The sequence below is a fragment of the Trichoderma atroviride genome, chromosome 6, assembly GCF_020647795.1.
Source record: "Trichoderma atroviride chromosome 6, complete sequence".
In the NCBI taxonomy this organism is placed as follows: Eukaryota; Fungi; Ascomycota; class Sordariomycetes; order Hypocreales; family Hypocreaceae; genus Trichoderma; species Trichoderma atroviride.
The window spans coordinates 296,121-318,611 of record NC_089405.1 but is presented as its reverse complement, the minus strand read 5'-3'; the positions used below and the strand labels follow the sequence as shown (position 1 = coordinate 318,611).

The 22,491-nt window shown below is 50.0% G+C and overlaps 11 protein-coding genes and 1 non-coding gene across 12 annotated transcripts; 5 read left to right on the top strand and 7 right to left on the bottom strand.

Moving 5' to 3' along the window:
• Positions 1–232: 232 nt before the first annotated feature.
• Positions 233–1,276, top strand: TrAtP1_010716 (uncharacterized protein). The gene has a single exon (XM_014092178.2). It carries the CDS (start codon positions 476–478, stop codon positions 1,103–1,105), a length of 630 nt encoding a protein of 209 aa, XP_013947653.1. The 5' UTR covers positions 233–475; the 3' UTR covers positions 1,106–1,276.
• Positions 1,277–2,313: 1,037 nt separating this feature from the next.
• Positions 2,314–3,200, bottom strand: TrAtP1_010715 (uncharacterized protein; the record flags this gene model as incomplete). The annotated part of the gene is made up of 3 exons (XM_014092177.2): positions 2,314–2,493; positions 2,552–2,830; positions 2,895–3,200. The coding sequence occupies 3 exons, from the start codon at positions 3,198–3,200 to the stop codon at positions 2,314–2,316; spliced, it is 765 nt and encodes a 254-aa protein (XP_013947652.2).
• Positions 3,201–4,998: 1,798 nt separating this feature from the next.
• On the bottom strand, positions 4,999–5,577 carry TrAtP1_010714 (uncharacterized protein; the record flags this gene model as incomplete). Its single annotated transcript, XM_014092176.1, has 2 exons — positions 4,999–5,313; positions 5,533–5,577. The coding sequence occupies 2 exons, from the start codon at positions 5,575–5,577 to the stop codon at positions 4,999–5,001; spliced, it is 360 nt and encodes a 119-aa protein (XP_013947651.1).
• A 1,649-nt stretch (positions 5,578–7,226) lies between these two features.
• TrAtP1_010713 (uncharacterized protein) lies at positions 7,227–7,541 on the top strand (the record flags this gene model as incomplete). Its single annotated transcript, XM_066114819.1, has 1 exon — positions 7,227–7,541. The coding sequence occupies one exon, from the start codon at positions 7,227–7,229 to the stop codon at positions 7,539–7,541; it is 315 nt and encodes a 104-aa protein (XP_065970916.1).
• A 118-nt stretch (positions 7,542–7,659) lies between these two features.
• Positions 7,660–8,300, bottom strand: TrAtP1_010712 (uncharacterized protein; the record flags this gene model as incomplete). The annotated part of the gene is made up of 2 exons (XM_066114818.1): positions 7,660–8,070; positions 8,280–8,300. The coding sequence occupies 2 exons, from the start codon at positions 8,298–8,300 to the stop codon at positions 7,660–7,662; spliced, it is 432 nt and encodes a 143-aa protein (XP_065970915.1).
• A 411-nt stretch (positions 8,301–8,711) lies between these two features.
• TrAtP1_010711 (uncharacterized protein) lies at positions 8,712–9,378 on the bottom strand (the record flags this gene model as incomplete). The annotated part of the gene is made up of 2 exons (XM_066114817.1): positions 8,712–8,965; positions 9,036–9,378. 2 exons carry the CDS (start codon positions 9,376–9,378, stop codon positions 8,712–8,714), a joined length of 597 nt encoding a protein of 198 aa, XP_065970914.1.
• Positions 9,379–11,099: 1,721 nt separating this feature from the next.
• TrAtP1_010710 (uncharacterized protein) lies at positions 11,100–11,799 on the bottom strand. The gene has a single exon (XM_014092172.2). The coding sequence runs from the start codon at positions 11,630–11,632 to the stop codon at positions 11,219–11,221; it is 414 nt and encodes a 137-aa protein (XP_013947647.2). The 5' UTR covers positions 11,633–11,799; the 3' UTR covers positions 11,100–11,218.
• Positions 11,800–12,820: 1,021 nt separating this feature from the next.
• On the bottom strand, positions 12,821–18,572 carry TrAtP1_010708 (uncharacterized protein). The gene is made up of 3 exons (XM_014092170.2): positions 18,070–18,572; positions 17,029–17,999; positions 12,821–16,964 (listed from the first exon to the last, which is right to left on the bottom strand). Exons 1-2 carry the CDS (start codon positions 18,404–18,406, stop codon positions 17,416–17,418), a joined length of 921 nt encoding a protein of 306 aa, XP_013947645.2. The 5' UTR covers positions 18,407–18,572; the 3' UTR covers positions 12,821–16,964; positions 17,029–17,415.
• TrAtP1_010709 (uncharacterized protein) lies at positions 13,756–14,043 on the top strand (the record flags this gene model as incomplete). Its single annotated transcript, XM_066114816.1, has 1 exon — positions 13,756–14,043. The coding sequence occupies one exon, from the start codon at positions 13,756–13,758 to the stop codon at positions 14,041–14,043; it is 288 nt and encodes a 95-aa protein (XP_065970913.1).
• A 370-nt stretch (positions 18,573–18,942) lies between the features above and the next one.
• On the top strand, positions 18,943–19,053 carry TrAtP1_010707. Its single transcript has one exon. It is a non-coding gene; the product is annotated as a tRNA-Met (tRNA).
• A 297-nt stretch (positions 19,054–19,350) lies between these two features.
• TrAtP1_010706 (uncharacterized protein) lies at positions 19,351–20,838 on the top strand (the record flags this gene model as incomplete). The annotated part of the gene is made up of 1 exon (XM_014092169.2): positions 19,351–20,838. One exon carries the CDS (start codon positions 19,351–19,353, stop codon positions 20,836–20,838), a length of 1,488 nt encoding a protein of 495 aa, XP_013947644.1.
• Positions 20,839–20,979: 141 nt separating this feature from the next.
• On the bottom strand, positions 20,980–21,651 carry TrAtP1_010705 (uncharacterized protein; the record flags this gene model as incomplete). The annotated part of the gene is made up of 1 exon (XM_014092168.2): positions 20,980–21,651. One exon carries the CDS (start codon positions 21,649–21,651, stop codon positions 20,980–20,982), a length of 672 nt encoding a protein of 223 aa, XP_013947643.1.
• Between the last annotated feature and the right edge of the window lie 840 nt (positions 21,652–22,491).

The window sequence follows — 22,491 nt, the reverse complement described above, 5'->3', positions numbered from 1 at the left end:
ATTTCTTAGTATTTGTGTAGATCCATGTGTACTATCACTAACTCGTCATCTACAGCATCTCTAATGTCCACCACAATCACATGTCTACGAAATACCAATTTTGATAATCATGAATTGAACCTTTTAGGGTAAGGCCATGCTTCAAGTTCATCATCCACAACTCAAAGTCGCAAGTCTTAGCGCTTTGGCACTTGTAGCGAAACACCCCACAGTCATGTGCTGATAAGATAAACAACTTTCTGGGGCCGGCGCAATGAGAGGTGTCCTCACTGACATGCTTTGGCGACACATGTGCTTCGTCGCTTTTCTTTTCTGCAACAACTTGTCAGCGCAAGTCATTGGCGCGCTTTGATTCTTTTCTCGTCTTCAAGTCACATACAATTACATCTTTACAGAAACAAGACAAAGATCCTTTCCAAATTGAACAGCCACACTCCCCATAGACCAAGTCCCAGAGACTGTCGAAACCGCCATCATGTCGGACCTCGACCACTTCAGCATGCTCCCCATCCACATGGACCCCCAGTCCAAAGCCATCCTCCCCTCCGGCAGCAGGCCGTCGCGCGCCCTCGCCGCCGAGCTCGACAAGCTCAACACGCTCCACCGCGCCATCCTCAGCATCGAAGTGCCGCCCGGCGCCATCCCGCTGGTGCCCCCTCCTCCGATCCCCGTCAACCCCAAGCGCACCGCCAACGTCTCCAAGCTGCGCGACAACGGCAACGCAGAGTACCGCAAGCAAAAGTACGCCGAGGCGATCAAGCTGTACACGCAAGGGATCGAGGCCGCGCTGCAGAGGCCGCTGTGGGAGCCTGCCGCGCTGGTGAGGGAGGAGGTGTCGATGCTGTATGCGAATCGCGCGCAGGCGCACATGGGCATGAGCAATTGGCCCGAGGGCGCGGTGGATGCCGAGGCGAGCGTCGAGGCGAGGCGGGTGGGCAATGCAAAGGGCTGGTGGAGGAGGGGCAGGTGCTTGACGGAGATGGGGAGGCTGGATGAGGCGCGGGAGTGGGTGAAGCGGGCGTTGGAGATGGAGGGCGAGGAGGCGGATCTGATGACGCTGTTGAAGGATATTGAGGAGAGGATTGAAAAGGTGCGGGCTGCTTAGGGGGTGTTTGAGTGTGTACGTTTAGGGGCTTTGGAAGCACAATGGCGTTTGGAGTTTTGATTTGGGCAGTTTGCGATGCTGTATTGATGTGCGGCATTCCTTGCGATGTTAGCTGGGCTGCTTTGTCTTGCTTATAGAGGACATATACACAATAAACAAGCTTATCCCATGAACCCTGGTTGTCATGAAGTCTGATTTCAACTACCCATGCAGAGTTGACAGTATTGCTGTATTATACAGATATCTTGAGACATAAAGTATATTTGGTACTATAATAATGCGCCATTCCGGTATTAAAGCTACTAGCTATCTGGTATATAATCAACAAGTGTAAGAAGTAACCGCCCACCTCTTATTCTAAAAACCTCTATTTTGCCCAAATTGATCCGTAAGTCTAGCCCCGTTAAGTAGTCTGCCGCTTTATCATCTTGATCCGCATCGTTGCTCAAATCAACGCCAATATTTTCCATCTAATTCATTAATCGCCCAACGCATTGCCTCACACAATCTGCGGTATCGCGATCAAGTCGCTGCTTCTCGATATAAGCACACTTGATATCGCCGTTGGCCCCGAAGTGGCTCAGGTGTAGTGTAGGTAGAATCACTTCGTTCGAATAGCCAAAGCTCACCGGCTAGACATTTGCTCCGCCCATTTCTCTCTGATGTTCCAGGAATTCGATTTGCTTGTATTTCAACTTTCCCACAGCATGTCGGCTATTTTATAGGGCTGCTAGACACGTGAAAAGGAGAGTAAAGATGATCTATATTGTCCTCAAACTCCAAACGTTTTTTTTTTTAGCCACCGTATGTCGTAATTGAGTATATTGTTAACCGGATTCAAAGGCATTTTTCCAGTGTCAAGAAGCTGTGGTTTCAATGTGTTGACTGAGTGCTGCTCGGCCATGAAGTTTGAGGCCGCTAGCTCGTCATGCACAGAGCTAGAAGAGAGATTTTGCTGGACCTGATTTTTAAACCAAGCATCATGTTGGACAACACTGTCGATCTGGCGTGAGCTTGTGGTAGGGATGAGAGCGTTACTTATATGCCAGTGTTCTGGATGCGCCAAAGCCGGGTTTTGAGTCAGCCCTTCTTCAGCGGCTCTTTCTTCCGTCAACGACGATCAGGTGGCTACAATACACGAGCAAGTATATTAGTTTATGTATCAGAATGAACGTAAGTGGACAAGGCTCTGCACTTGTAGAATCTCATCACTGACCTCTCTCCAAGGCAGATTCGACCATCTCCGTCACGAGATAACCAAGTCCACGGAATCGATCGCTTTCATCTGGGCTATCGCCGAACTTGCAGATGTTGCCATGATCTGATCTCGGCAAGCCTTCGGTTCTCTCCCCATAGAGGTCCAGCCTGGCTGATTCTTGATCGACAACCTATCATCGTCAGAAGTGAATCATCTATATAAGAGATATATGGAGCGCAAAGACTTACCATCATGCCATTCGTCTTTTGAGTCTCGAAAACAGTAGCAATGGATATATTCGCCGTCCTAAATACGAATTCCTGGCCAACTTTCCTCCACTCTTCGGAGCTCCTCATAATTGCCTTGACAAGCTTGTTGTTACCGTGACCACTCAGCGCTGTCACAATGGTGGCAGCATTTTTAGCCAAATCTGCCCCTTGATGTGGAACGCTCAGGAAGACACAGCCGGCAGCCTTGTCAACAATATTTTGGTAGTGAAAGTTTTCCGTCCAGGCTTTGTTGAGTGCCTCCATAGAGATAGATATCATTAGCATGACGTATACGATTTGATATCTAGGAAGCGCAACTGACTGCTTTCACCACTAAGCCGCCTAGGCTGTGTGCAACGAAAATGATGGGAGTCTTCTTCTGCTCGTCCGTGGTTCTAACATTGTCAATTCGGCTTAAGAGCTCCCCCGCAACTATTTCGATGTCGTTTACGGCTTTTAAAAAGATGAAGTTGGCATTATATCCGAAAGACAGAATCCTTGCTTGAATGTTCCTCTCCGCGAGGAGCTGAGGCAAGCGATCTCGAAGCCAGATGGCCCCATCGTTGGCCTCCCACGTCTTCAGCCAGTTGCCACCCAGTCCATGAACGGCGATGATACTGCATTTCATAAGGTCATCATGGAGCAAGTACAGAATGGAAGCCAGTTACTAACTCTACACGCTGAACTGGATATCTTGGATATCTCGGGTGGTGGCATATCTGCTCTCGGAGGAAACGAGTGGATCTTAACATTTGCTCTTGCTTCATCTTCGTGAGACTGCGAGGGGCTAGCTGTATTCCCCAAGTCACGCAAGAGCTTTCGAAGAAGGCCATGACGTGGCATGGCTATTCAACGACGCCATTCGAGCTGAGTGTTGAAGAGGTTGAAGATGCTGCTCCTATGGCTCTCATCGCTGAAGGCCGGGACTTTTATATACATATAGGCTGGTGGCGAGCATTCCCTCTTCATATACGGTCCTCACAGAAAGCCTTTGAAACGCCTTTGAAGACGACAAAGACGTCGACTCCTAGATTGGATGCATGCGTGTGTCGCGTGCCTACTGGATACATTCCGTGTATGCTTGATTGGATAGAGGTGCCGAGAATGGAAGATGGCGTTGGGGAGGGTTCATTTATCCTCTTTGTCTTGTCGTGCCTACGACCTACCTTGGTAGTACTCGAGGACATATAAGAGGCAGATGCATCTCGTCATATGAGCTGGTGCTTAACAAAGGCACAACATACCTGAGTACCTACTAGGCTGCTATACATGCACACAACAGACACTCGACATTTGCCCCATAATGCTGGTCGTGTTCAAAATCTGTCCTTGGATATTACCATGGAGTGTTATTAAGGTTGTACTTTCAACTGGGATTACATGCTGTACCTGCATACACACAATGTGGGCTTAGTTGACTTGCGTATAAGTCAACTCCATATCATGCAATGTCCTCTTTACTTGGTACAAGACTGTGGAGAAATAACGGCAAGCCACGTGCATCTCAATCTCAGCAGAAGCACCAACAGCCAAAAACACATGGCCATGCTTAAACGGCACAGCTGTTGTTGGTCATGTCTGTTGGCTTGCTCCGTGCGTGGCGGCAGTTGAGGCCAAACTATTTACTTCCTAGCAGTAGCTTGAGCTTTGGGCGCAAGGGGAACTAGATTAGATTAATCGCCTCTTGTTTTCCCTTGCGTCAGTCAAATTGGGCGAAAAAGACGAGTCATATTTCTCAAAGCTTTTGAGTTTAGAGCTGCGGGAGTAAAATAGAGAGCGGCAAAGAGGCTTGAGTAGCGCCATGCAGGTACTAATTTAAAATACGCAAGTCATGGTTTCTCCCTACATGGCGATCGAGATGTCTGGAAAAGGCATATCCAAAGATTGCATAATAGGTGGAATCAAGTTGAGGTCAATACAGTATCATCATTCTCCTGTATATTATATCGACTGCTTTTCTGGCTGCTAAAGACGCGCGCGCGCTGCCCCCCCTCTTTAAGCGCCGTTACCCTTTCCAAACAACGAAATGAAAAAAATAAAGAGACAAGCATAAACAAAAGTTTCCATTCTTCCTAGCATAACAGAGCAAAGAAAAAAAGATTGAAATTAGGAGATGTGATGTTGTTGTTGAGTGTATCATGTAAGACGCAAGGGGTATATGTGAAATGAGATATTTGTCATTTGAGTATGTCGTGAGTGGATGCCGTGGCGTTGGACTGAATTCATCTCTATCAATTCCGCAAAACGAGTAAAATGACCCCCCCCTCCAGTGGAAAAAATATTCCATTGTATCCCAGATGATGCAAAAAATAGGGGCTGATTTTTGGTGTGGTTGGTGTAAATGAGTCGCGAGCAGCTTCTTGGTGCATTAAAAGCTGCTATCAAAAGACACAGTCATCGAATAATCCAACATGGCTGGTTTTCGTTTACTGGGCCTTCTCGCTGATGGTCTTCTCGACTGCCGAAGTCGTCTTTCTCCGGGGGCGCATGACGGCGTCCTGGCTGCTCATGCGACGGTCGAGGGCGCGCTCCAGCTTTGCGCCGAGGGCGAGCTTGCTCATGCGCTCGTACTTTTCCTCGGTCAGGATGACGCGCTGGGACGAGAGGGCCTTGTTCTCCATGCGATCAAGGCCGGTGGCGATTTCGCGGATTTCGGCGTGTTGGGAGTCGTTGGTCTGGACAGACATGGCCACGGACGGGGCAGCCATGCTGTAGGTGCTGTAGCGGAGGGAAGCGCGGTTCTGTAGACGCATGGTTAGAGGAGTGAAGTTGAAGTAGATCAAGTAGGCTAGATGAGAAGGAGAGAGTTGAGGGAAAAGAAGCGCGCCGCGCACACGACACTGGAGCAGCTTATCTATGCTAAGCTGGCAGCTCTGACTCGAGAGACGCACAGCATACTAGATGGATGGAGCTACAAATGAAGGGAGCTTTAGTGCGAGAGAGAGAGACAAAAGACATACCGAAGGAGCCATGATTGGGCGAGCAGAGTCTATGGAGACAGGCATGGCGGTGGTGTTTTTGGAGACTTGGAAGCCTTTTTAACCAGAGAGAGAAAAAAAGAGAGAGAGACCCGCTGGCAGGACTTGAGACCTATCAAAGGCAGGGGTTCCGTGCTAGACTGATTGGCGACTGCGAGTGACGGGCTCCAATCCAGACAGACAATGCAGAGATGGAGAGGAGAGAGAAGAGGAGCGAGTAAGTTGGTGTGTGATGGAGATTGAGCAAGGGGGGGGCCAGCTAAGGTGCGAAGCTTGGCTTGGGCGGTTGTCGCAAGTTTGGTGTCAGGTTGGACCGGGTTCAGATCGAGGCGATGATTGGAAACAAAAACAATGGAGACTGGAGTCCTGTTCTTGTTCTTTATCTCTTTGCGTGTCTGTGTTGACGGCAAGACGTTTGTGTTCTGCAGCCAATCGGGGGGTTTTTTCCTTTTGTCTCTTTTCGCAGTGGAAATTGAACTTGAATTGCGGCAGGCTGCGTCGCGGTGTTCGGCTTCAGGTGCGATGTGATGCGATGCTGAAGGCGAGTGGGCTCTACAGGGAGAGGCAATGAACAAAAAAGGCCGCTTGTTTACTGGAAACGCGCTGGAGAGATTGGAGAGCAAGAAGAAGGGAAAAGAGAGGGACGGACGGGAGATGATGAGCGAGAAGCTGGTGGAGCCGATGGAGATGCGAAGCCGTGCTAGGCGTTTGAGAGACAGGAGGGCCCTGGAGGGGGGGACGCTTTAGTGAGGGCTACGGCGGGGTGACCTGGCGGGCAAGTACCGGCCAAACGCTGTAAGAGACGGGGGAATGCCTGTGGGCTGGATGTTACAGGGGGCAGTGCCGTAGCGGGTTTTATGGCGAGTTGGCGTGGACCCGTCCATCACCGGTTTACTAGGCGTCAATAGTACAGCATCTACTGGCATCTCAAGCGCTCTTTGGCGGATAGACGCGGATGTGGTTTCTATTTCAATGTCATGACGGAGCAGGTCCTGTTCAAGGCATCCAGCGATTATTTTCGACTCATCATTGGCTTCAAAGGCATCGTATCACACCGCGTGGGTACGGATAGCGTACTTGTAAGCGCCTGAGCGGGTTGCTGATCCATCTGGTACCTGGTAAGTACTGCGTCGCTAAACAGAAAATACGAATGGCATGTCATTGCCAAAGAATAGAAATCCTATTTGTGATGACACGAGCCTGGGATATTGTGGCAATGGCATATACTCCCTACATGCAAACCTATTCTGGTGCTGTGCCCATGTGGCCTTGAGGCTGCCTCTTACACGGAACAGTGTTTAATCCTGATCAACGCTTCCTCTCTCTCGTCCTTTCGTCACCAGCAAGCAGCACATCATTCTCGATGAAACAGAAACAGGTTAAAAAAAGACCAAAACAAGCTTTGACTACCGCCCGAGCAAATACCTGTAGATCCTCGTCTTCCCGCTGCTGTCCTCTGTCTGCTGCCCGTCTTCAGCGCTGTTAGCGGGTACCTGCCCGCCAAGTCCCCCCCAGCGAACCCCTCAACGCCGCGGGGCGCACTCTTGCCATGTGCCAGACGCATGGTCAGGCCACCACTTTTGGCTTCTCGCGGCCTCTGACTGGCTTGTCTCTCCGCCACCAGCAACCCTAATCGGTGACCTGTCTCTTGTCTCTTGTCTCTTGCATATCCATGGATGTCTTGGTCTTGCAGCAGCCATCTCGGGCATGGATCTGGAATCTCGTCGGCAAGAACAAAGGCGACGCAAGGCAAGGCGAGGCGAAGCGAGACAAGACAGCAAAACATCATCACGACTCGAACCTCCAGTGACTCGTCGCTTTACAATATTCCCAAATCACACATTTACATCACAATCATCACCACCATCATCACCATCGCCACCAGCAACCAGTCCAGCAACCAGCAACCGTCCATCTCAGCCTCTACGCACTTCTATCGGCCGTTTCTCCGCTCAGTCGGGCCTCATCCTTCAGCCCAAGCGCACCGCTAAGCCAATCAGGCCCATTGCCCGGCTCGGCCTAAACTCTTCATTCTTCTCTCTCGCAGGGCACTTCGCAGGCCTTCTTTGCATTCCAGCGCGGGGACGCCAAGCGGCGAAAAAGGGAAGCCTATCCCTGCAGCGCGTGCGCCATTGCACGTGGCTGGCCAGGGGAGGCTTGAAGCTTGGACGGGGCCAGTGTCTGAGGACAGGACAGGCCATGATCCATACTGAGGACGGACTGGAGCGCTGTCAGGGCCCCCATGCCTGGTCCGGAGAACGCCGTGGTAGGGCAACGATGGGCGGCTGCCGTTTTGGCCATGGCCGCGACGATGACGACGGCCGGGGCGATGACGATGGCCATGGCCGTCTTTGGGCGACAAACATGGCCGATGCTGGACAGTCTGCTTGCCGCCAGCACAGTGACACCGTCCGTGTTCACGAGTACGATTTGACTTTCTGCGGGCGCCGTCCATGCAAGCACTGTGTACTGTGTGGCCGAGGGGAAAGAGTCCGTCACATTGGGATCGACAGCGTTACGCTAATCCCACATGTTAGCTTGCATAAGCAGCCTGACTGGCGCAACGCCATCAAGCCATTGTGCGCTTGCAGCTGATTTGTCTTTGCAGGTCCTTCACATGTCGCGAGGAAGCAAGAAGCCTTGGAGCAAAGGGGTTTGACAGGTGGGTTCAACAGATGGCTCTTTAGATTTCGTGACATGTCTCGGCAAAGGGACATGAGAATTGGAACCTGAGTAACTGGCTTGAACATGACATCAAGTATCAACCGATATAAATGGCGATACATCTACATCTTTGGTCGTTGGCAGTCCATTTACTGACTCCCAGCTCCTAGTCACGACGCTACTTTGAGAGACACGGAGAACTCACCAGTTCGCCTGCGTTTTCTTGCCTGGTGCTGCGCAAGTGCACATTGTGAAACCGTCCAGATATATAATTTCATGTCACTGATTTTACAAAACGGCAAAGCGTATCCAGATTCTATTTATAGTTCTCCTCCACCTTCTTTAGTGTACAAGCGTGCACATTGCAACAAACATCTGTTCAGGCAATTCTTATCGATACTCCAGTCTAAAAGTACATGAATGAGAAACGACTTTGTGCCTCCAACGAGCCAGCCGCTAGAAAATCAATCAAAATATCCGCCCGCAGCTCTTGACTCTCAGCTTCGAGACTTTGACTTGTGGCTCTTCTTGGATGACTTCAACTTCTTAGATCGATAGTCATATGAGCAAGACGACGAAGATGCCGCCGCGCTTCCAGACTCTGAGGTTTTGTCGAGTGACAGCCCTTTCATCATAGCATACGGCGTATCGCACCCATGGTTTCTGGACGATGTTCCATACGTGTACTTGCGTGATCTCCCCTTGCGACTCTCCGTGACTCTCCTTTCTGGAGAGGGGCTGCGGGCCGGCCCTATCATCAAACGGTTAACTTGACCGAAACTCAACAAGTAAAAGAGGGGGAAATTCTTGAGTTGACGAACCGAATCTCCTGCAATCGTCACAGCATCCGTGGTCACACGTCCGCTGGTCACTTCCTATCCTCAGCGAGCCCAAATCATCTGGTGTATCAGCCAAGGGAGTGGAACACCAGCCCTGGGTGTTTGGTCCCTGGTTGCATTTACAGCATATCCAGCTTCCGCCCTTGTATGCAAACTGGCAGTTCTTGAGAGGGCAAGACAGAGAGCTTGACTGGGCTGGCGCAAATGTTGCGTTTCGGCAAGGCGTTTCGTAGCCCGTCTCCAGATCAATCTTTGCCGAGGGGCAATAGTACCAGACAAGCGAAGTGTGAGCACATTCGTGGTAGCGGGGATGTCCGTGGCACATTGTGAGGAAAAGCAGCGGTGGATTCAACGCTGGGTCTGGAGTCTCGAGTCTGGAAGCTGACGAAGGGGAAGAAGAAGGTGGCAATGATATTTGGTAACAAGTTAACAAGTTGATTGGAAGTGAGAAGGCAGAGGAAGCAAGATCGATTGTTCTGACCTCTTTTTTTCTCACTTCACAGGGGCGGACTGTGAGTTTATATAGAGGCTCTGGCTGTACTCTTGACTGCTTGCTCTCATCGAGTCGAACAGATTGCCGTCGCCTCAGGGTCAGGGTCGATAGACAAACGCCTACGGCACAAAGTGAAGCGTCAGTGCTGGCTGCCTTCATACAATACATCACTGGCGTTTCACAGATCTCTTGTGCCAACTTGGCCTACCACTCTTGGTGATACTGAAGCCACTAATTTCATTTTATTGTTAAGTTTTGAATATTGCTGTTCAAATGTTGAATAATGTTGAATACGAGCCCTCCTTTCTTCCGTATGTCGAACGCAAGATCCTACGCAATAGCCTGCGCCATCAGTCATACAAGCCTACTGTACGCTCGTCATACCTCGCCCGCAGGCATATGCAAGATGAGCGGCCCGACGCATTGAGATCTTGCCCGGACCCCAGAAAATCCCGGTTTGCAGACCAGTGCTTGAGCTAAACTAGAGGATTCATCGATCCAATGTCTCGCATAGCCTGCGGGATCCGTAAATTGACCTATGTGTGACATGGTAGCCATTGTTTGAGTATCGATGTTAGAAATTGACCAAAAACTGGCTAATGTGTTTCTTCAGCTTCAGGTCATTCGAATGAATCATGATGTCGTATACGGACCAATGGCTGCTTCAAATCTCAGACATATTACCTTTTTTTTCAGCTTTGACGGTCTGCACTGATACCCTCGTTAGCAAAGCGGACAAACCGAAGCGGCTCCGCAAGTCAGCGCGTCGCCTGGGCTTTGCGTTACGGTTGGAATATTAGCTGCGTCTGTGCTACTTTACCAAGCTGCTGGGAGGGTTTCTTCCGAGTGTTGATCAGCCATCGGGACGATTCCGTCCCGATGGCCTTGCATCCTCGATCTGAGATACCACCCTACCTTTTTTTCCCTTTCTTACTGTACAGTACTTGTCCATCTTTTGTTGCAATGGCATCGATGGTGGACTGCCCTGATCCTGGTCAAGACGAAATTACAAGATTTAGCGACTATTGACTTGGGTGGCGCCCTTTGGGGCCACAGACCGGGACGCCCCCCCCCCCCCCCCAAGATAATTGCTCCAGATGACTCGCATGACACTTTTGACAGGTCGGTGGCCAGTCGATTGTTGAGGCTGGCGCTGTCTCACAGCATTGGGTTTAGGCTAGGCGGCATCCGCAGCCCTATTGGTTTCGCTGTTTGGGCAAACTACTGGTGAGTGTGTGTGCAGGGGTCTAAGCAGATAACAAATAGGATCCGAGCAAGTAAGAGACGGAAAGAAGGAGGCGAATTGTTGAGGCATGTCCAAGACACAGGATGACTGATTTATGCGCAGGGAATACTGCGAGACGACTCATGATGCTGTGAAGGATGCCATTAGACAGTGCCAGGTTATTGCAGAGCGCTTATACTGAAGGGGCTGCGAGAGAGGATGCCCTTGTTGTGGGAAATGGATGAGCATAGATTTGCACATTCTGTTAGAGACATCATGTTGAAATGCAACAATTTCACTTCATTATACGACACATGAGATGTCATGATCCCGTATCCAATCTAGCTGTCAATTAATACTAACTAATTCTCGCAGAACAACACCCGTCTAGGTTCCGGCTTTCCTCGCGATATCCATGAATTACAAGCCGATATCATCATTATGGCCTCAAATCTCCCTCAAGCCGTAAAATAGTACCAGAAATCCCCCCAATCTATTCTCCATCCTCGACTTCATCTGCTCCCCCCAACAGCCCCTGGTGGTCCCCCGCTCGCAAAAGGGGCAGCAGATGTGGTCGCAAGTGGTGAGTTCCTGGTAAATCATCATGCCGCTGCACCGGCCCGTCGTGTTGTGCGTCTTGCCGCACCAGCAGCAGTTCCAGACGCCGTCGAGGCGGTTGAAGTGGCACTCTGGGCGATGGCAGAGGGGCGCGGGCTCGAACTCTGGCGGCGTCGGGTAGGAGACGACGCGGTGGGTTTGGGACTTGCATGGGATGCGGCCGTTGGCCTGGGATTCGGCGCAATAGTCCCATTTCTGGGAGGAGTGGCAGCAGATGAGGTCGTATGTCAGGAGTTGACACATTTTTGAGGGTGTTTTTTGCTTCACTTTCGATAAGAAGGGAGAATGAAGGATGTCTCTGCGAGTGGAATAATGAAAGAAGCTTGGAGAGATGGACTGATGGCAGGAGATGTTGGAAGAAGAAAACAAGGGGAAACAGCCGTCTTCTTATGCCGTCAACAAAGCAGAGCTAACACGTCTGATTGTAACAGGACATCTTTTCCACCAGCCTGACACGAATCGCTTCTGCAGTAATTTATAGAAATTATTAGACCGTCCAATCCATTTTGTCCATTTTGGCTTGAGCCATTCGAATCACGTTCACGAATTTTTTTTTTTTTTATCACCGACGCCGCCTCGCCTAAGCGGGATGAAGTCATTCTTCTCCCATGACACAAGCCTTGCGTCCCGGGACTGCGGGCCGGTGGCCGCTTCTGTCAATGTTCCAGGTGAACTGTGATTGTGATTGGGATTTTGTCTTTTTTTTTATTAGTCTTGATTATTTTCATCTCTCTGTGGATACTTTGTACACGCCCTGATACACAATATTGAAATATGACTTTGCTTTTTTTATGTCTATTCAGGTCTGATAGTGTGTTTGTATAGTATGGTATGTCAGCTACATGAATGCTCTTTTGACCGAAAAAATGGCTCTAGATGCAAGGGAGACACTAAGCTAGGAGGGCTCTACATCTATTTTTGGGACCACAAGTGCTTCAATATAACGTGCTTGGAAATAATAGGATACAATGTTTGAGAGACGAGGCTCGCTTAGAAGCGGAACCTGGAGGTGCAGCTGAGAAACTAGAAACAAACCTGCGCGTGCCTGAGAAGAATATACGCATGTGCCAGGATACGTCCGTGCATATGCCCTCGAACCTCATCAATGAAAATATAGAGGAATAAACCTACGAAAAGGCAATTAGCATACGCATACGGCATTGTGGCGGCCAATGAGCCACCGGTAAATACACCGAGAAAGGTCCCAGGTACTACGTACTATCCAATATCAATATAAGAGGGCATGTGAACGATGAAACATATTGACCGCGATGAGTGGAAAAATAGAGGCGCATACAGATCGAAGAGCAGTGGTTGGATGATGTTGTGCCGTTTCGCTCCACTCTCTGATATTGAGGGGGGCAATAGTCCTTGCATGGTGCTATCTTGTTTGCTTTTTTGTCTACAAGGAATCAGCGGGGTTTTTCATCTCTGCATTTAGTCGTACGTGATGGGTTCCTGTAACGATGGAGACTTGAGGCTGTGATTTACTGGATATCGTGAGTCTGAACCTGTCACTTTATTTTTGTTCATCTCTGATGAAGTGACGAAAACCGGGTTCATGGATTCATGGAGGGGCGTGTGGCTTTATTGACTTTATTGACAGAGCCCCTTTTGACATGGGTATACATCAGATGCGTGTAAGAAATGTGAGTGTGAATGTATATATTAGTGGCTGGGTGGCTGAGAATAGATCGGGTGTGGCCAGCTGTGAATGATGCAGGGGTGAATGATCCTCTAGAGAGGAGTGGCTGGCTGGAGGCCACCTTGACTTGCCTTTCCATTACGCAAATAAATTAGAGGCAGTCTTGTGTAATGGAACTGCTCGGTGGTAGATGTAAATGTATATTAGCATGATAACATCTATGACCTACAGCAAGAAAAGCAAGCACTTCAAAATATAAAAGCAGATGCAAGACAGAAGAAAAAGAAGGAAAAATCCCACCAACGTATACAGACTCAGATATCCCCTCCAGGCTCGTCACGACCTATTCATACACAGCTCCTCCAGCAAAAGCGGAGAGAAAATAAGATCCGAAGCGACCCAAAAGGCTTCACAAGCATGTACAAAGCGGTAACAGTACTCTCGTGCCAGGCTCAATTACACCTGTGAACCTTGTGGCGTGTCCAACTGAGACATTGCTGAGCCTGGTTTCCGCCCCCAAGATTTTCAAGCCTTGATTTTTTTCGTGGCGTCTAGACTGCATATTCGCCCCTGGCTCCCGCATGATTGCAATGCCCCCCCTTTTGCCTTGAAAAGAAAGGTTGTCCAGCCCAGAGCAGAAAGAGTCAAACGGAGAAAAACAAGGCGAAATAGAGCAAGTCTTGGGGTTTTATATGTCAGGAGTGCAGTTCTCACATACATCATGGTAGCAAAACGTATCAGGACACCCCTTCTTCCGCTGCTGGCAAGTCCGGTAAACGTTTCCGCCGCGCTTACACTTGCAGCAGACCCATCTCCCATTCAGATCCTGCAGCCGACAAGTTCCCGAGCTGCAGGCCGGCGAGATGAGGCAGCTCCCCCTCGCACAGGGATTCTCGCCGGTGGCTTCAGGAGACGGGAGCACAGTGGTGGCAGCACAGGGACTATAGTGGTTGGTGGCCGGGTTGAGGGCCGCTCCCGAGCAGTACGAATATCGGGGGACGAGGCTTGATGGGTGCGTGCAGGGGTATTGGTGGTGGTAGTGGATGTACGAGTACTGGCACATGCTTCCTATATTTGCCTTGTAGTATTTGTATTTCTTTCTCTCCGCCTCCTCTTTTTAGGGTTCGCCTCGGAAAGGGTTGGCCGAGACCTCTTGTGGTGGCCGAGCCCGACGATGGCTTCGGAAATGGAGGGTCGTACGAATTTGGGGAGGCTGTCTCGGTAAGATGCGCCTTTTCTGGTCCGCACCCGGGTGGCTCTTTGAGTAGACGATAATGTGGTGACGCCCTGAGATGATTGGCGATCTTGTAGCACAAGATGATGTGGCTTATCAGCTTTGATAACCCTGATTTATGTCTCTTTGCGTTGGAGTAGCTAAGAGCAAGGAGTATGCGAGGTTGGTGGCTGGGAGCTTCTGCCCCGAGAGCTTATCGAAGTCTCCGTCTGTAAATATCGGCCAGGAGAGTAGCCGGGGCTTGAGGAAGAGAGAGATCGAAAACAGATGTTCGCAAACTTTATGTGCTTCTCCTTTCCTGTGCTGTTCCTGCTATGCTGAAGCCAGAGTATGTTTCTAGCTGCCGTGGTCTTTTCTCTCTCAGCCACGTCGTTATGTTCGAATGACAAGATCAAAGAAAGAAACCTTCTTGGAAAAGTCTGATGATAAGTCTTTGTATTGTGGGGTTTGATCTCGACAAGCCAAATGCTATGCCATGGAAGACGACAAGGAGCAACGAGCTGTGAAGGCAATGTCGGTGCCAGTTGAGTGTTGTGGTGCTTGCTTTGATCTGTTAATATGCTGACGAATATCATGATGGAGGAACCCAACTGTTTATATACTTTGTCAACATCGATGCACCATCGCGTGCCTCTACTGCTCAATCAACTGTCAACGACCTCGCCCTCGGTCCTCGCTAACTAGTCGAAAGCCCACTCGTATTCGAATCGCCGCGGCAGGCTAATTCGTGAAGCCATCGTAAGACTTTTTTCCAAAAAAGCGGGTATATTTCCCACTCTCCTAAATGAATGATGTCTCCGCACTTATTGGCGTTGAGGGCGGTGATAATACATCGTTAATATTTTGCCTTGGAAAAAGAAGGGGGAGCACAGGAAGTAAGACACCCTGCTCTCAGATCATATACAAGCATGAACAAATGCAAGAAGAGGAGTGATTTGGTAGAGTATTTCATGGGACGATATCCCATATGAAGCTGTGTCTTTGCTCGTGTCGATCAAGCTGCATGACTTGTATTTGGTTCACATGATATATCTCCATAATGTGTGTTTTGAGCACAAGATATTCTTCAGGGAGATGAATTAGCGTGGCGAAAGACCCCAAAAAAAGATGTAAATTTATCTACAAGGTCGCTCAAGGTGCCTTTTGGTAGGTTACAGCGGATCAGTAATTCGTGAAGCTCTCGTGGAAAGTTGTACGTGCTACTAAAACCGCGTGCGTGCTCTCGTGGGCGATGGGAAGATTCGACGCCGTCGGACCACATAGAAAAGGACACACGATTTGCCGTGATACTGTCTAGGTCATAGAGTTCATGTGCGAGATGGGAAGCGCCGCGGAAGCAAACGTTGCATGTCCAGATGAGACACGCGTGGCCTCTACTATGTAGCGCCTCGGGGTTGTAGCCAAGTTCGGACCGCCCAGCGCCACAAATGAGGAATAAGAGGTGGATCGAGCAGGCTGAAAGGATGGTTGTCGAGAATGGAGCTAATAGCTGATGATCAAAGGACGTTGATGTTAATGGATCTCGGCCATGATATTTTCATAGTTCGGCTTCGGAACACGCACATGCCGTGGGGATGAATTGGTGTAACACAAAGCATGCTGCCAAAGATTCAGCTCTTAGACTATAGTGTCTAAGAGGGTACGGCTGGCTCTGCTCTCTGCTTCCAACTCATTCTGCAGAGCTGTCATTAGATTAGAACCCTCAAGTCGACTGGATCATGCGTTGGTGGCTCAACTCTTCTCGCAAGCGTTGTATATCCTAAACTTTCAAGTTAAAAGTAAACGTGGAAGCCCAAGAAACAGTCACACAACAACGGTTGGAGTAGCAAAACACGCGGGTGGCCGATACAAAACAAATTCCCGTCGCACCACATGTGGAAAAGAAACATTCATGGCGATCCTGGATGGTACACGTGCGGACTCGATTGCGATAATATTATAACCTAAGAACAAAGCCAGTTGGTTTTGTCGATTGGACATGGCCTAGAACCACACATGCTTGTTGTTTAAGCTGTGGCGACTGTAATCAATTGTCTGCTGAAAAGGCTCAAATTGCCAGCTGGGCTGGTGTACTATTTCCGACTATTGACCACGATGTCCGGGAAATAAACTGACGACAGCTTCTCGCCGATATATCTTGTTTCGGACCGACTGTGGCAAGCGTGCATCATCCGTTGACACTGTTAGTGCACAGTATTGCTCAGCCGAGAATCTCCTTGACCAGTATCATAAGCCCTTGGTTAATAAAGTCAATGGATGTAAATGAGCGAGCCTGCCGTCCCCAGATTGGACAACCAGACGGCTAAGGAGGGGATCTGACATGTTGTATCTGCAGTTATCCGTGGATGGATCGGTGGGTAGGCAGCACACCAGCAAGGCTGTCAAAGTGACGTGCCACAGCCTCTCAGCTCCTGAGACAATTCTCCAGTTCAACATCTGAGCCCAATTGAGGTCTCAAATATCAGGGTCTCTCAGAGAGACATCATGCAGATTTCAAGCGTCACATGGCGATACTAGCCACATTATTGCACACACCCATAGAAGCTGCAACCTCGGTGCTGGAGGAAGACGCAAGAGCCGTGCGATTATGAAGAAGATTAAAAAGGTGTAATGATATTAAAGCTTTTGCCCGAGTATCCATCAACGCCATGCATCCCATAAATATCCATCATCGTACAATCAAATCGCCTTAGAATCTAGACGGTGGATTGCTGGTTAGCGCTGTAGATACTGATAGATGGGGATATGAGGCCACTTTACCTTATTTCATATGAGCCTGCCCTCGTCATATATCGCACCCACTTGACACTGGAGTAATTGCTCTTCTCAAATACTTTCAGATAGCGAACCAACAGGCCCGAGCTGGTAAACATCAACAAACTAAAGTTCATGCTTAAGGGTGGCCGGCTCCAGGCGCGTTGATTTGTCATGCTGGTGAGGCTCGCTTCGGCAGTGAGGACGTATTCGCTCTGGCCAGTAAACCTGCCAATCTTCCAGACAATCACGTTCTCGCTGGGCTCGTATTTGGCCTTTCCTTGCGTGCAGCGCTCGGTGATCTTGGCAGTATTTAAAGGCGTAGGAATCTTGATGACGACGTTGGTAGCAAAGAGCTTGGCTCCAAAGTTGGCCTTGACGCCGATGCTGTATTCAACCTTTGTGCGGCCGACCTCGTTTACAATGGCGTGCACCTTGAACGGCAGGTTGACGTTCTCTGTGGCGCGGTATCGCATGAGCTCGAACTCGCCGTCGGGGGGGGACGAAGCTGATGATTCGGTCCGTGTCAAACTTGCCCAGCTTAACGCACTGGTGGAATTGACAGTCCTCCAGCGTGACGCTTCCCGCCGCTGCCTTGGTCGCCTTGGTGCCCATTTTGTTTCCGCTGGGCAGGCTCAGCAGCCCGTCATTGTCCAGAAGCAATCGGTCGTTGAGGCCAAACTTGCACTCAGGGGTGCCGGAGAGGTAGGCGCGCATAACAATTTGTCCCGTGACATCCGCTCGCAGCACTGCGCCCGTGGCCGACATGAGCAGGTTGATATCCTCGATCACATCGACAAAGGCTTCGTTTTTGCGGTACTTGACATCGGCCTTGCGCCATGACAGCGCGCCGGTGGCCTGCATTGTGATCTTGGACGTGTCTTCGGGGCGCGACTCGGACTTGACGCCCTCGGTGGTGATGTACATCTTTAGTGTGTCCGTCTCGGTATTCTGCGGATAGCCAAAGTCGATGATTTCTGTTTGTTGGAGATTGAGCGTTAGTATCGGTGCCAGTGTTCGTATAGGTTAGAGTTCAAGACAACGCACCATCCAGAAGCTCATAGACCAGCACAAAGTTGTTCTTGACGGCCTCCTCGTCAAACTTGCCAAAGTACCCCTTTCCCAGCTGGATCAGCCGGTAGAGGAACTCAAAGACCAGCGCGGCATTGGCGTTGCTCTTGGTGATGGCCACCAGGTAGATGTTTTCGTGCTTGACATGGCTAAAGGTCGTGCTTCCCAGCGTCAGGATGGGCGACCGCACCTGGGCGTTGGAGATGACCTGGATGCGGAAGACGTCGGCAAGGCGAGGCCGGCAGTCGTTGCGAAAGGCGCGGAAGATGAGGTTTTCGCCCTTTTGGTTGAAGATGAGCACGCCGGAGAGCATCTTTGCGGAGGGAGAGCAAAAAGGAAGAAGGAGAAGGGAAAGGGGAAGAAGAAGAGAGCCCGGATCGTGGCAAGAGCTGGCGGCTGCTGGTGTTTTGTCGAGACGAGGTTGCGACTGCGACTGCGGTTCGGCTGGAGCTCGATTAGTGCGCGAGTCTCGGGGAGCTGCAGGTGCAGAGCGTGCTGGAGCCCCGCCAAGGCGCGTGATTACAGCGCTAGAGAGGCGATTACAGGGGTGCAGTCCCCTAGACTAACAGCGCAGGGTCTTCTAAAGCTCTACGGCTTACATGGGCCTCTAGACTATAGCTTCGATTGACAGGTTTGTTTGATAGACAAGATAATTTCAACAATGGACTGGTTATTAAAAAATAAAATAAAAGTGAAGTCGATGCAGGCGTTTTTGATAGTCATACAGAATCCATTACTGAAAGCAATGCTGTCATTACAGGTACGGTGCATAAGGGCTATTGATTTACTCGGCGCAGCCAAGCCAGCAGGTTCATAGTCAACTTCTAAGCCCCGGTCATCCAATAACGAGTCTTCGTGGCGCAGTTGGCTAGCGCGTCAGTCTCATATTGATACATCTATATGATCTAGACATTAGTCTGGGCCATCTGAAGGTCGTGAGTTCGAGCCTCACCGAGGACAGTTATTTTTTGCTTTTTCTTCCAAAGCTATCTCTCTGCTCTTTCACCTCTTCTTTTTTGAACTCTTGTTCATTCTATCCATGTACTTTTTGGCCAATTTGATTATACACCCTTTGCACATGTTAGTCGAGACACTGTTTCAGTGACGCCAGGCTGTGGCTGTGCTGTGACGTCCAAGACACGAACAAAGCTTCTCACTCGTCCAACCTTCTTTCTTGTTTTCTTCATTCTCAACTACTCGCATAGCTTATAGATTGTTCGTCGTTGATTACTTTTCTAGCGTTGTCTTGTCTTGTCCATGTCGCAGCCTTTGGAATTTCCATCCTCTTTCGTGACGCCGTGGAAGGACCTACTCCTCGCTCACCAAAACGAGCGCTCTCGCGATTCTCCCAACTATCACAATGACGAGGCCATCGACTCTCTCCTAACCACCAGCACGCCAAATTTACTGTATGTTGGAACTGGCCATTCCATATTTACACGCGCAATTCTGCCCGCAGTTGCATCCGCCAAGCACTCAATCCATTTCGTCACCTGCTACTGGGCGGCCTCTCCTTCTCTCGATGGCATCCGCCAGACTCTCCTCCAGCTGGCCGAGGCGCGCTCAAGATCGGGAGAGTCTCTGCCCCCTCTCAATGTGAGCATCGGATTCTCGTCTTGGGGACTATTCCAGAAGCTGTTCCATACCTCGGCGCCTGAAGGGTGCGTGTATCCTCCTTCGCGATGGGCGAAGCTGGGCTTGCCGGATGAGGAGACGCTGAGAAAAGGGGGCATCGAGATGACGGTCAAGAGCCTGTTTTTCACGCCGCTGAGCGTCATGCACCCGAAGTATGTCATTGTCGATGAGACAAAAGCGTGGATTCCGAGCTGCAATGTGAGCTGGGAGCGGTGGTTTGAGGGCTGCGTGGAGCTTGAGGGCGAGTTTGTTGATCGGCTGCTGGATTTCCATGCTCGGGTTTGGGGCGCTAGAGTTGATAGAGACAACATCGAGCTCCCTGGAAGAGATAGGATGGCGATAAGAGAAGCACAAAATCAAGGCGTGGAAGAAGAAGATCTGCTACATGAAACCTCGAGCTCATCACCGCTTACCGAGGGCGACGATGACCGCTCAGCAACGCAATGCATTCATTTCACTGCTGTTGCCCCAACTCCGACCATCTTTCTACCATCACCGCACCATCGAAATCCTCGGTTCAAGTTCTTCTTCCCCTTCTTCTCTCAGTCTGATCCGCCAATGACTCCTCTCAACGCCGCGCTGCTCACTCTTTTCGCCAATGCACATCACGAAATCCACCTGGTCACGCCAAATCTCACTTCATGGCCGGTTATAGAAGCCTTATTAGAAGCAATATCCCGTGGAGTCAACGTCCAAGTGCGTACAGGCCGCAATATGATGTTGATTGAGCAACTCGTCACCGCTGGAACAACTACATCATGGTGCCTTCGTCGCTTCGTTAAAAAGTACCAGGCGCTGTGTAAGCGCCACACTCGAAATCGTGATCCAGAGGCCCAGCTGGTGTCTCCTGGACAGCTAGAGATATTTTATTATAAACAGCTTGGCGAGAGAGCGAAGCTTGAAGATGAGCCCGTCTTTAGCCATTTCAAGATGACAATGGTGGACGGAGAGTATCTCATGCTGGGTTCAGGAAACATGGATAGAGCCAGTTGGTGGACGAGTCAAGAGATTGGCGTGCTGTTTTACATGCCGGGATTGGGGGAGAGGAGAGTGTGGGAGAATGTACTGGAGAAGAGGGCAGACTTGGTGTTTCGAAGCAAGAATAGATAGATAGATCTGAGATTGCTAGCTTATTGGATATACCCGTGGTCATGTCGAATGTTGGATATTAATAGTGCCATAGCGTTAATCTCTAGTTAAACCAGGCTTATTTATTTCCATTTTTTATCATAATTCTTCTATCCTTGTGCATCATGAGTGCTCCTGAGCCTTGACCCTCTCAAAGACGTTGACAAACTCCATAGCATCCTGAGCGCCACTCAGCTTAAACTTGCCCTGGATCGTGTAATCCGGAACGCCGCTGATGCCCCTGTACCTCGCACTTCCAGCCAGCTCATCAACCTCCTTGCCTCCCTCATCACTCTCCACAATGGCCTTCTTGAAGTCAGCCTCAGAGATGCCAGCTCCTACGGCAACCTCCCCGAGAGTCTCGTAGCTGGTAATGTCCTTTTCATTCTCAAAATACGCCGCAAAGAGCCCGTCGACGACCTTGAGCTCCGTCTCGTCGCCAAACTTCTTCGCCAGGTGAACCAGGCGGTGCGAGTCCCGCGAGTTGCCCAGCTTGCCGCCGTACTTGAAGTTGATGCCGACGGCGTTGCCCACGCCGGTCAGGCGCTCGTGGATCATGGCGGTGCGCTCTGGCCCGAAGCGCTGAAGATAGTACTCGTGCTTGTCGCGGCTGTTGCCAGGGCCTCGGGGCGAATCCGGGTTGAGCTGGTAGGGCGCGTATTTGACGGAAAAGGTGTCGGTGGATGAAGGGTAGCGCTGCTGCCAGATTTGCTGGGCGCGCTGGACTTGCTTGCGGCCGACGTAGCACCAGGGGCAGACTGTGTCTGAGACGACGTCGATGCGGAAGTTTACCATGGCTGTGGTGGTTGAGCTTTCTATGGTTTGTTTTGTTTTGTTCGAGTTGAGTGTGTTGTGGTTAGAGGAGCTTGTTGTAACCTGGCGGAGTTGTGGAAAAAATGGGTAGTTGACGAGCTCGCTCTATCGTCTATTTTGGCCGAAACCAATTACTTCTTATACGACTTATGGATTGCGTGCCTCAATATTTCTAGAGTCCGTAACGAATATACTAACGGCCTGATAGTCTGACCGGTGAGGATATCTCCGCTCAGAAAGCCAATCCTTCAAGCAATTGACAAAGGATTTGAAATCAACACCTGTTCAGAGCGAAATAGCCGATTCAGCCCTCACTTGCCCCGAAGGTCGTGCTCCGCTCTTTGTCCGAGCAATAGGTATTTAAAGCTCCATCTGTTGACTTGGCGCTAGATGCCATCTACGTGAATTAGTAAGACAGATGGCATCCGTCGCATTGAACAGACCCGGACCGAATGAGGGAATCGTGGCATCGGAGATTAAGTCGCGTACTACAAGCATTCAATTCCTAAATACTACCAAAGAAAACCTGGATTACATAGGAAAAGGTAAGAACAGTGAATAGATAGATACTCAAGTGTCCATGGATTGATTGGCTACAAAACGGATACAGCCATTTTGAAAGTGGGATGAGCTTAGAGTGTATTTATAATCCATCGGCCCTCGTCCCCTTTCCATCAACACCCGCGCATGCTAATTTAGCTCATGCGTGCTAGCGTGCCATCCATAGTATTCTTTCAAGATCTGGTGAAAGGAAATCCAGTACAAGAGCTCAGTTAACGACTTTTACAAGTTCCGGACAACTCGTGCGAATATCAAGAGCAG